Source organism: Carcharodon carcharias, chromosome 20, assembly GCF_017639515.1.
Source record: "Carcharodon carcharias isolate sCarCar2 chromosome 20, sCarCar2.pri, whole genome shotgun sequence".
Lineage (NCBI taxonomy): Eukaryota > Metazoa > Chordata > Chondrichthyes > Lamniformes > Lamnidae > Carcharodon > Carcharodon carcharias.
The window spans coordinates 35442466-35455739 of record NC_054486.1 but is presented as its reverse complement, the minus strand read 5'-3'; the positions used below and the strand labels follow the sequence as shown (position 1 = coordinate 35455739).

Below are 13274 nucleotides of genomic sequence, written 5' to 3'. Positions count from 1 at the left end.
ACCACAGGGATCAATGCTTGGGCTGCAGCTATTCACGATATATATCAATGATTTGGATGAAGGAACCAAATGTAAAATTTCCAAGTTTACTGACAACACAAAGCTAGGTGGAAATGTGAGTGGTGAGGAGGATATAAAGAGGCTTCAAGGCGATTTAGATAAGTTGAGTGAATGGACAAATACATGGCAGATAAAATATAACGTGGATAAGTGTGAAGTTATCCATTTCGGTAGGAAAAACAGAATGGCAGAGTACTATTTAAATAGTGATAGATTGGGAAATGTTGATGTACAAAGGGACCTGGATATCCTTGCACACCAGTCACTGAAAGCAAGCATGCAGGTGCAGCAAGCAGTTAGAAAGGCAAATGGTATGTTGGCCTTCATTGCAACTGGAATTGAGTACATGAGCAAGGATGTCTTATTGCAGCTGTATAGGGTCTTCATGAGGACACACCTGGAGTAGTGTGCGCAGTTTTGGTCTCCTTACCTAAGAAAGGATATACTTGCCATAGATGGAGTGCCGCAAAGGTTCCTGGGATGGCAGGATTGTCGTATGAGGAGAGATTGGGTCCACTAGGCCTCTACTTATTGGAATTTAGAAGAATGAGGGTGATCTCATTGAAACTTATAAAATTCTGAGAGAGCTGGACAGACTGGTGGAAGGGATGATGTTTCCCCTGGCTGGGGGTTCTAGAACAAGGGGTGTAACCTTGTCTCAGGAAACGGGGTAGACCATTTAAGACTGAGATGAGGAGAAATTTCTTCATTCAAAGGGTGGTGAACCTGTGGAATTCTCTACCACAGAACACTGTGGAGGCCAAATCACTGAATATACTTAAGGAGGAAACACATAGATTTTTAGACACTAAAGGAACCAAGGGCGGGAGAGAGCGGGTGTTTGGCATTGAGACAGAGGATCAGCCATGATCTTATTGAATGACGGAGCAGGCTCAGAGGGCTGAATGATCTACTCCTGCTCCTATTTTCTATGCTTCTATCTAGTTTGCTTTCTGTCATCCTGGCAGATGCATGATACAATGATAATGGAGTTGCGGACTATTTATAGCAATTAGGCTTGAAAATTAATTTTCACAAAGGTAGAAGTTGTAGGGTTAAATTGAAAAGCAGAAGGAACATAAATGAAAAAGCAACTCCCCAAAATGAAATACATAAAGACAACAAGTATTATTTAATTTGATTCTCAAAATGCTCCAAATTGGAAGCTGCATTACACCAATTCTTTTCCATGTGGGGCAAGTTGCAGTAAAATCCATTTTAATTTTTTATGACCAATTGAACAAGGATCGAAACTGTGCAAATTCATACCTTCTGCACCATTGCTTCACTCCACAATCGTCCTGTAGAATCCACAGCCCGCTGGAGAACTGTTCTCAGGATTAGCATTAAAATGTCACAGTTCAAAATGTTTGTGACCTTCACAAATGTGGAAAAAAATTGAGGAGGGAGAGGAGGTGGAAGAGCTGCAAGACACATTGTAAACAGTCTGTTAGCACTTGGTCTACTCAAACATAATACAGGCTGATAAAACTACCAGGGCACAACTTCATGCAGTCATGCTTCCCAAGAAATAGGTATATAAAACTTCAGATCTGAGAAAACCTCACCAAATGGTTCAAATAGCCTACTCCTGCTCCTATTTCTTATGATCTTACAATCTTTAATAATCCCACATCCCTACATCTAAAAATAAAGTGTATATAAGATTCACAAGGATGTAACCAAAATTCAGAGAATGCAACACTCAGGAAATATTGAGCAGGTTGGAGCTTTTCATCTGTTGAAAAGAGGAGATTAAGTGGAGGCCTAATAGATGTCTTTATTATGAAGGGGTTCGTTAGTTTCTCCACGTATACCCTGTTTGGCCTTGTGAACAAGGAGGCATAAATGCCAACAGATCAAATATAGAATTTAGGAGAAACTTAATTATACAAGGGTGTGTTGAGAACATAGAAGTCAGCAGCACGTGTAGTTAGTTAGCTAGTTAGCATTCACAGATCTGTTGGACGGGTTTGATGAATACATGAAGGAAAGGGGAACAGATGGACATGGCAGCAAGTTGGGAAAAAGTATTTAGAGTGAGCAGAGGCTCGTATGAAGTATAAAAGCAGCACAGACTGGGTGGGTCGACTTTTTTTGGCTGCAATCCCATGCAATATATCAACCTCCCTTTTAAAGTGTTCTGAGGGGTGGATGGGTGTGTGCTTGTGCATAATTAGACACATACATATATGTATATAAATTATTACTGGACTCAATTTCCTTCTGAAGATGATGTCCCCTTGCTCTACAACTTTGCACATGGTGAAGGGTCATTTCCTATCTAAACTGTGAATAAATGCCTCAAGCATATCACCCAATAACTTACTCATTAATCCAGTTTACCTGTCTCCCAACATAGCATTTCATTCCAAATTATCATGTTTATATCCTGTTTATTGCTGCAGACCTCAGATTTTTTATGTGCCTTTTTTAGGTGGGATCTTGGTACTCAGACAGGTAATGAATGGCATGATAAAAACAAAAAAACTGCGGATGCTGGAAATCCAAAACAAAAACAAAAACAGAATTACCTGGAAAAACTCAGCAGGTCTGGCAGCATCGGCGGAGAAGAAAAGAGTTGACGTTTCGAGTCCTCATGACCCTTCGACAGAACTTGAGTTCGAGTCCAAGAAAGAGTTGAAATATAAGCTGGTTTAAGGTGTGTGTGTGGGGGGCGGAGAGAGAGAGAGAGAGAGAGGTGGAGGGGGGGTGTGGTTGTAGGGACAAACAAGCAGTGATAGAAGCAGATCATCAAAAGATGTCAACAACAATAGTACAAAAGAACACACAGGTGTTAAAGTTAAAGTTGGTGATATTTTCTAAACGAATGTGCTAATTAAGAATGGATGGTAGGGCGCTCAAGGTATAGCTCTAGTGGGGGTGTTTTTTTTTTAAAAATAATGGAAATAGGTGGGAAAAGGAAAATCTTTATAATTTATTGGAAAAAAAAGGAAGGGGGAAACAGAAAGGGGGTGGGGATGGGGGAGGGAGCTCACGACCTAAAGTTGTTGAATTCAATATTCAGTCCAGAAGGCTGTAAAGTGCCTAGTCGGAAGATGAGGTGTTGTTCCTCCAGTTTGCGTTGGGCTTCACTGGAACAATGCAGCAATGAATGGCATGAGACTGCCTGTACCAAATGGATTTAAAATGGGCTCCTAGCCTTGAAAAAACTGTACTCCTCACTGCTCCCAAGTTTTCTGTTTTAATGCACAGATTAAGCCGATTGTACCCCTGGATCTCCACTGTGCTTGGTACATCTCACCTTATATAACCTATGCTTGTATTTGCTGCTGCAGTATGTATTAAATCTTCCATTTCAACGTGTATGCTTAAAAGATTAACTGCGCAATTGCAAGTTTATTGAAGGGTATAGAAGAAGATGGGAATGAATTTGAAAATTTAATTCAAATATTCATAAATTATTTAACTATTTTTGCAATACTATGCTTACCTGAACTGCAAAGTGCATGGCTGCTGCACACTTAGGAACATAGGAACAGATGCACTCCGTTTAGCCCTCCGCGCCACGCCAACCTGAGCCTATACCGCCATTTAGGCTATGTTCCCTAGTCGTAACCTCTTTGACCAATCAAAATAGTATGTCTATCTACCTTATCAGTTTGCCTTAATACCTAGAATATTTAACCTTCTAAGTACCAGACTGCGAGGGAAAACACACTACTGGGAGAGTTGAGTAGTTAATTAGCTAACTGGTTTAATCTGGTTTCTTTAACCTGCTGTTCAATTTAGTATAAATTCAGGGGTCTTTAGTGTGGCCTTGCAAATGAGAGCAGTTTGGAACTGAGTGTATACTTGGTAGTCTGGTGAGTGGGGGAATTAGGTAAGGAGGGGATGGTGGTGTTCTTTTCCTCTTTTACGAATTGGTTCTTACTCTACTACAGGGAAAGAAGCTTGCTGTTTGATGAGTATCTGGTAAGTGGTTAAGGTCTATTCCATTCCTAAGGTTTAAAATAGTACAGGGACTAGTGGTAACTTTAATAAAATATATAAAAAGAAACTAAATAATTGAATAATATACTTAAGTAGTTAATTAAAACACATTAATGATGGCAGGATAGATGATGTGTCACAGCTGCAGCATGTTAGGGACTCCTGGATGTCAGTGTGATCCAGGGCAAACACCTGTGCAGTAAGTGTTTGTCACTCAATGAGCTGGAGGCTGAGCTGCAGACACTGATACATCAAAGAGGAGGGAAAGTTACCTGGATGCTTTGTACCAGAAGGCAGTTACACCCCTGAAGATAGAGTCTTCAGATTTGGTCAGTGGTCAAGGACAGGAGGGTGTGACTGCGAGTGAGGGAGGTAAAGTGACCAGAGAGTAGGGGTGCAGGAGCCTTGGCAATTGTCCAATAGTCATGAGGTTCTCCCAGATTGTTTGGGTGAGAGTGTGCACTGCAGGGTGGATGAGCTGACTGCCATGGTGCAGGAAACCATTCATGTGGGGGAAGCAAAAAGGAATGTAGTGGACAGTATAGTGAGGGGGTAATCATACTGTTCTCTGCAGCAAAGAGTGAGTCCAGCAGCTGTACTGCATGCCCAGGGCCAGGGTTTGGGACATCTGCTCAGTGTTGGAAAGGAACTTGCAGTGGGAGTGGGGTGGTGGATCGAGTCGCTGTGGTCCATGTAGGCACCAACAACATAGGCAGAACCAGGAATGAGGTTCTACATAGCCAGTATGAGGAGCTAGGCACTAAATTAAAAAAACAACCTCAAAGATAATAGTTTCTGGATTATTATATGAACCATATGCAAATTGATGTAAGGTACATAAAATTAAAGAGATGATTGCGTGGCTCAAAGTCTGATGTGGGAGAAATGAGTTCCAGTTTGTGGGCACTGGCACCAGTACTGGGAAAAAGTGGGGCTGTATCGCTGGGATGGTCTACACCTGAACAGAGCTGGGGACTGGTGTTCCAGTGAGCCACATAACTAGGGAAGTAGAGAGGGCTTTAAACTAAATAGTGGGGGACAAGGGATCAAGTTTGGGGAGATGTGTTAAATCAAAGACTAGATACAAGGCAAGAGAGAACGGTATTAGAGTGGGAAATGATAAACAGTGATAGGAAGGGATAGAGAGTACAAATCTAAGAGTAAATCAGCAGATCATGCTAGAGGTTACAAAAATAATAAAAGGATAAAACTAAAGGCTCTGTACCTGAATGCATGTGGCATTCAAAACTAAACAGATGAACAATGAATCTGCATCAGATAATTATGATCTGATAGCCATTACAGAGACATAGCTACAGGATGACATAGATTGGGACCTGAATACTGAAGCGTACATGACAATTTAGCAAGAACAGGAGGCTAGGAAAAGGTAAAGCTCTCTTAATTAAGGATGATATGAGCACAATAGAGAGTGATGACCTAAGTTCAGGAAACCAGGATGTAGAAGTTGTTTGGATAAAGATGAGAAATAATAAAGGCAAGAAGTCACTTGCGGGAATTGTGTACAAACACCCTAACAGTAACCATATGGTAGCACAGGGTATATAGTAGGAAATAATGGGAGCCTGTCAGAAAGGTACGGCAGTAATTATGGGAGGTTTTAATCTACATATAGACTGGAAAAACCAAATAGGCAAAGGTACCCTAGGTGAGGAATTTATACAATGTTTTTGGGATAGTTTCTTAGAAAGCACGTTCTGGAGCCAACCAGAGAACAGGCTACAGTAGACCTGGTATTGTGCAACAAGACAGGATTAATTAATGACCTCGTGATGAAGGAGCCCCTTGGTAGCAGCAGTCATAATACGATTGAGTTTTAAACTGAGTTTGAAGGAGAGAAGAGTGGGTCTAAAACTAGTGTTTTAAAATAAAATAAGCGCAATTATGAGGACATGAAAGCAGAGCTGGCTTAAGTGCACTGGTAAGTTAGGTTAAGGGATAGATCCAAAGTGATGCAGTAGCAGACATTTAAGGGGATATTTCAGAAGATCAAGGCTGATCTGTTTTTGTTTCCAATTCCACATTCCCATCTACCTCCGATAACCTTTGATTCCTTTGCCTAACAAGAATCTTCCAAGGGGAGGACCTGCCATCTGTGGTTAACTGAAAAAGTTAAAGTTAGTATCAATCTTAAAGAGAAAGCATGTAATTGTGCAAAAATGGGTGGTAGATCAGAAGATTGGACAGAATATAAAAAAAACGAAATGATTGATAAGGAAGGAAAAATTAAGAGTACGAGAGAAAACAAGTTAGGAATATAAAGACAGATAGTAAGAGTTTCTATAGATATTTTAAAAAGAGTTAACAAAGTGAGCACTGGTCCTATAGAAAGTGAGTCTGGGAATTAATAATGGAAAATAAGGGGACGGTAGAAGAATTAAACAGCTATTTTGCATCGGTCTTCACTATAGGGGATACAAGTAACATCCCGGAAATAGCTTTATATCAGGAAATGGAAGGGAGGGACTCAAGAAAATTACAATCACCAGAGAAGTAGTATTAAGTAAATTGTTGGAGCCGTGGGTTGGCAAGTCCCTGGGATGGGACCTTCAATTATCCAAACATAGACAGGGATAGGAATAGTACAAAGAGACAAGAGGGGCGAGAGTTCCTGTAATGTGTTCAAAATAATTTTCTGCAACAGCATGTTTCCAGTCCAATGAGAGGTAAGGCACTGTTGGGCCTGGTTCTGAGAAATGAGTTGGCCCAAGTGGATCAAGTATCAGTGGGAGAGCATATAGCAGACAGTGGCCATTGTATCATAAGGTTTAGATTGGTCATGGAAAAAGGCAAGGAACAATTCAGAGTAGGGATAATTAATTGGGGGAAAGCCAACTTCAATAGGATGGGAATGCATCCGAGTCAAAATCAAACGTTGACTGAAAAGACAGTGGCTGAACAATGAGCTACTTCCAAAGAAAAAGTATTTCAGGCAATGTCAAGGTAGTACAAATAAATCCAGAGCACCCTGGATGACAGGAGAGATAGAGTTGAAGCTGAAACTGAAGAAGTGCACAGATGATAAATATCAGGTAGGAAATACAATGGAGAATCAGGCTGAATATAGAAGGACCAGAAGGAAGTGAAAGAGCTAACAAGAAAAGCAAGGAGAGAGCATGAAAAGAGACTGGCAGCTAACATAAGAGGGAATCCCAAGGTCATAAGCATATAAAGTGTGGGAAAAGAAACAGTAGGGCCACATAGCAATAAAAAGGGGACATGCACATGGAGGCAGGAGAAATAGCCAAGGTATTAAATGAGTACTTTGCATTTGGCTTTACAAAGGAAGAAGATGCTACCCAAACTAAGACGAAAAAGGAGGTAAATGGTACACTAAAGGAACTTACAATTGAGGGGAAGGAGGTGGCTTTAGAAAGGCTATGTTTACTTAAAATTGATGAGGTACCAAGACTGGATGAGATGCATCCAAGAGTACTGAGGAAAATGAGAACTGAAATTGCAGGGGCATTAGTGATAATCTTCCAGTCTTCCTTAGACACAGCAGTGATGCCAGAGACTGGAGAATTGTTGATGTTAACACATCCTTGTTCAAAAAGGGATGCAAGGATAAAACCAGCAGCTACAGACCAGTCATTTTGACTTCAGTGGTAGGGAAACGTCTGGAAACTATAGTTCGGGACAAAATCAATAGTCACTTAGATAAGTGCAGGATAATTAAGGAAAATCAGCATGGATTCATTAAGAGAAAGTCATGTTTAACCAACTTGGGAGATTTTTGAGGAGGTAACAGAAGGTTGATAAGGGCAGCGCTATTGATGTGGTCAATATGGATTTTCAAAAAGGCATTTGATACAGTGCCACACAACAGACTTGTGGGCAAAATTCTAGCTCATGGAATAAATGGAAGAGCAGGCACTTGGAAAAGAAATTGGCTGAGTGACAGGGAACAGAGTAGTGGTTAATGGGAGTTTTTCTGATTGGAGGAAGGTTTATAGTGGAGTTTCCCCAGAGGTCAGTGTTGGGACCCTTGCTCTTCCTATATATACACATACTGGACTGTGGTGTACAGCGTGTGATTTCAAAATTTGCAGAGGATATGAAGATTGGAAACATTGTCAGCTGTGATGAGGATAGTCATGAACTTCAAAAGGACATAGACATGTTGGCGAATTGGGCAGACAAGAGGTAGATGAAATTCAATGCAGAGAAGTGTGAGGTGATTCATTTTGGCAGATATAATATGGCGAGACAGTATAAACTAAAGGGTGAAACTCTAAAGGAGATGCAGGGACAGAGGGACCTCTGTGAATATGTACATAAGTCACTGAAGATGGCAGGGCATGTTGAGAAAGCAGTTAACAAAGCATATAGTATCTTAGGCTTTATTAATAGGGGAATTGAATACAAGAGTAAAGAGGTCATGTTGAACTTGTATAAGGTAATGAGGTCTCACCTGGGGTACTGCATCCAGCTCTGGGCACCATACTTGAGGAAGGATGTGAAGGCATTGGAGACAATGCAGAGGAGATTCACAAAAATGATTCAAGGCATGAAGAACAATAGCTATGAGGATAGATTGGAGAGGCTGGGACTCTTTTTTTCCTTGGAGAAAAGAAGGCCGAGAGAAGACTTCAGAGGTATTTAAGATCCTAAGGGGTTGGACAGGGTAAAATGTTTGCAGTCAAGGGAGCATCAAGAAGTAGAGGCCATAGATTCAAAAGAATTGGCAAAAGGAGTAAAAGTGAGGTGAGGAAAAAATTTTTCACCCAGAGGGTGGTTGGAGGATGGAATGAACTTCGATACGGTGGTCGAGGCAGGTTCGATCGAGGTGTTCAAAAAGGAATGGATGGTTATCCGAAAAGAAAGAATGTGTAAGTTTACGGGGATAAGGCAGGGGAATGGGACTGGGTAGAATGCTCTTTCAGTGCAGACTCAAATGGGCCAAATGGACTCCTTTCTCACTGTAAAGATTCTGTGATTCTGTGGGACCTAATGGACTTCATCTTAGAGCCTTAAAAGAAGTGGCTAGTGAGATAGTTGACGCATTAGTTCAAATTTTTGAAAATTCCCTAGATTCAGGGAAGGTTCCATTAGATTGGAAAATAGCAAATGTAACTCCTTTTTTCAAAAATGGAGGGAAACAGAAGGCAGAAAACTACAGGCCAGTTAGCTTAACATCTGTCATAGGGAAAATGTTCAGAGCTACTATTAAAGACGTTATAGCAGGGCACTAGGAAAACTTCAAATTAATCAGGCAGAGTCAAAATGGCTTTGTGAAAGGGAAATCGTCATAAATCCGATTTATTGGAGTTCCTTGAAGTAATAACATATGTTGTGGATAAAGGGGAACCGGTGGATGTACTGTACTTAGATCTCCAGAAGGCATTTGGGTAAGGTGCCACATCAAAGGTTATTGCGAAAAATAAAAGCTCATGGTGTAGAGGTAACATATTGGCATGGATAGAAGATTGGTGAGCTAACAGGAAACAGAAGGCAGGCATAAAGGGTATTTTTCTGGTTGGCAAGATGTGGTGTGCCACAGGGATCAGTGCTGGGGCCTCAACTTTTTACAATTTATATAAATGACTTGGATGGAGGGACCAGATTTGCTGATGACACAAAGATGGGTAGGATAGTAAGATGTGAAGATCACATAAGGAGGCTACAAAGGGATATAAATAGGTTAAGTGAGTGGACAAATGGAGAATAACGTAAGAAAATGTGAAATTGTCCACTTTGCCAGGAAGAATAAAAAAAGCATATTATCAAAATGGTAAGGGATTGCAGAGCTGAGATGCAAAGGGATCTGGGTGTCTTGGTGCATGAATCGCAGAAGTTTAGTATGTAGGTACAGCACGTAATTAGAAGACTCGTGGGGATTCGAAACGTTAATTCTGTTTCTCTCTCCACAGATGCTGTCAGGCCTGCTGTGATTTTCCTGCATTTTCTGTTTTTATTGCAAAAATAGAAGGTTATGCTTTAGTGATATAAGACATTGGTGAGACCACATCTGGAGTACTGTGTACATACTGGTCTCCTTATTCAAGGAAGGATGTAAATGCAGTGGAAGCAGTTCAGAGAAAGTCTAAGAACAAAAAAACTGCGGATGCTGGAAATCCAAAACAAAAACAGAATTACCTGGAAAAACTCAGCAGGTCTGGCAGCATCGGCAGAGAAGAAAAGAGTTGACGTTTCGAGTCCTCATGACCCTTCGACAGAACTTGCATTCGAGTCCAAGAAAGAGTTGAAATATAAGCTGGTTTAAGGTGTGTGTGTGGGGGGCAGAGAGATAGAGAGACAAAGAGGTGGGGTGGGGGTGTGTGGTTGTAGGGACAAACAAGCAGTGATAGAAGCAGATCATCAAAAGATGTCAACGACAATAGTACAATAGAACACATAGGTGTTAAAATTAAAGTTGGTGATATTATCTAAACGAATGTGCTAATTAAGAATGGATGGTAGGGCACTCAAGGTATAGCTCTAGTGGGGTTTTTTTTTATATATAATGGAAATAGGTGGGAAAAGGAAAATCTTTATAATTTATTGGAAAAAAAAAGGGAAGGGGGAAACAGAAAGGGGGTGGGGATGGGGGAGGGAGCTTACGACCTAAAGTTGTTGAATTCAATATTCAGTCCAGAAGGCTGTAAAGTCCCTAGTCGGAAGATGAGGTGTTGTTCCTCCAGTTTGCGTTGGGCTTCACTGGAACAATGCAGCAAGCCAAGGACAGACATGTGGGCAAGAGAGCAGGGTGGAGTGTTAAAATGGCAAGCGACAGGGAGGTTTGGGTCATTCTTGCGGACAGACCGCAGGTGTTCTGCAAAGCGGTCGCCCAGTTTACGTTTGGTCTCTCCAATGTAGAGGAGACCACATTGGGAGCAACGGATGCAGTAGACTAAGTTGGGGGAAATGCAAGTAAAATGCTGCTTCACTTGAAAGGAGTGTTTGGGTCCTTGGACGGTGAGGAGAGAGGAAGTGAAGGGGCAGGTATTGCATTTTTTGCGTGGGCATGGGGTGGTGCCATAGGAGGGGGTTGAGGAGTAGGGGGTGATGGAGGAGTGGACCAGGGTGTCCCGGAGGGAGCGATCCCTACGGAATGCCGATAAGGGGGGTGAAGGGAAGATGTGTTTGGTGGTGGCATCATGCTGGAGTTGGCGGAAATGGCGGAGGATGATCCTTTGAATGCGGAGGCTGGTGGGGTGATAAGTGAGGACAAGGGGGACCCTATCATGTATCTGGGAGGGAGGAGAAGGCGTGAGGGCGGATGCGCGGGAGATGGGCCGGACACGGTTGAGGGCCCTGTCAACGACCGTGGGTGGAAAACCTCGGTTAAGGAAGAAGGAGGACATGTCAGAGGAACTGTTTTTGAATGTAGCATCATCGGAACAGATGCGACGGAGGCGAAGGAATTGAGAGAATGGGATGGAGTCCTTACAGGAAGCAGGGTGTGAGGAGCTGTAGTCGAGATAGCTGTGGGAGTCGGTGGGTTTGTAATGGATATTGGTGGACAGTCTATCACCAGAGATTGAGACAGAGAGGTCAAGGAAGGGAAGGGAAGTGTCAGAGATGGACCACATGAACATGATGGAGGGGTGGAGATTGGAAGCAAAATTAATAAATTTTTCCAAGTCCTGACGAGAGCATGAAGCGGCACCGAAGTAATCATCGATGTACCGGAGAAAGAGTTGTGGAAGGGGGCCGGAGTAGGACTGCAACAAGGAATGTTCCACATACCCCATAAAGAGACAGGCATAGCTGGGGCCCCAGCTATGCCTGTCTCTTTATGGGGTATGTGGAACATTCCTTGTTGCAGTCCTACTCCGGCCCCCTTCCACAACTCTTTCTCCGGTACATCGATGATTACTTCGGTGCCGCTTCATGCTCTCGTCAGGACTTGGAAAAATTTATTAATTTTGCTTCCAATCTCCACCCCTCCATCATTTTCATGTGGTCCATCTCTGACACTTCCCTTCCCTTCCTTGACCTCTCTGTCTCAATCTCTGGTGATAGACTGTCCACCAATATCCATTACAAACCCACCGACTCCCACAGCTATCTCGACTACAGCTCCTCACACCCTGCTTCCTGTAAGGACTCCATCCCATTCTCTCAATTCCTTCGCCTCCGTCGCATCTGTTCCGATGATGCTACATTCAAAAACAGTTCCTCTGACATGTCCTCCTTCTTCCTTAACCGAGGTTTTCCACCCACGGTCGTTGACAGGGCCCTCAACCGTGTCCGGCCCATCTCCCGCGCATCCGCCCTCACGCCTTCTCCTCCCTCCCAGATACATGATAGGGTCCCCCTTGTCCTCACTTATCACCCCACCAGCCTCCGCATTCAAAGGATCATCCTCCGCCATTTCCGCCAACTCCAGCATGATGCCACCACCAAACACATCTTCCCTTCACCCCCCTTATCGGCATTCCGTAGGGATCGCTCCCTCCGGGACACCCTGGTCCACTCCTCCATCACCCCCTACTCCTCAACCCCCTCCTATGGCACCACCCCATGCCCACGCAAAAAATGCAATACCTGCCCCTTCACTTCCTCTCTCCTCACCGTCCAAGGACCCAAACACTCCTTTCAAGTGAAGCAGCATTTTACTTGCATTTCCCCCAACTTAGTCTACTGCATCCGTTGCTCCCAATGTGGTCTCCTCTACATTGGAGAGACCAAACGTAAACTGGGCGACCGCTTTGCAGAACACCTGCGGTCTGTCCGCAAGAATGACCCAAACCTCCCTGTCGCTTGCCATTTCAACACTCCACCCTGCTCTCTTGCCCATATGTCTGTCCTTGGCTTGCTGCATTGTTCCAGTGAAGCCCAACGCAAACTGGAAGAACAACACCTCATCTTCCGACTAGGGACTTTACAGCCTTCTGGACTGAATATTGAATTCAACAACTTTAGGTCGTAAGCTCCCTCCCCCATCCCCACCCCCTTTCTGTTTCCCCCTTCCCTTTTTTTTTCCAATAAATTATAAAGATTTTCCTTTTCCCACCTATTTCCATTATATATAAAAAAAACCCACTAGAGCTATACCTTGAGTGCCCTACCATCCATTCTTAATTAGCACATTCGTTTAGATAATATCACCAACTTTAATTTTAACACCTGTGTGTTCTAATGTACTATTGTCGTTGACATCTTTTGATGATCTGCTTCTATCACTGCTTGTTTGTCCCTACAACCACACACCCCCACCCCCCCCTCCACCTCTTTGTCTCTCTATCTCTCCGCCCCCCACACACACACCTTAAACCAGCTTATATTTCAAC

At 42.9% G+C, this 13274-nt stretch overlaps 1 protein-coding gene across 4 annotated transcripts in view; it reads right to left on the bottom strand.

Annotated features, from left to right (window-relative positions):
* Positions 1-13274, bottom strand: part of ubr1 (ubiquitin protein ligase E3 component n-recognin 1) — a 197207-nt gene that overhangs the window by 81970 nt on the left and 101963 nt on the right. For all 4 annotated transcript variants that reach the window (XM_041214122.1, XM_041214124.1, XM_041214126.1 and 1 more), the window contains one exon: positions 1330-1484. In XM_041214122.1, coding sequence (XP_041070056.1) covers positions 1330-1484 — 155 coding nt within the window. The remainder of the gene's footprint in view (positions 1-1329; positions 1485-13274) is intronic.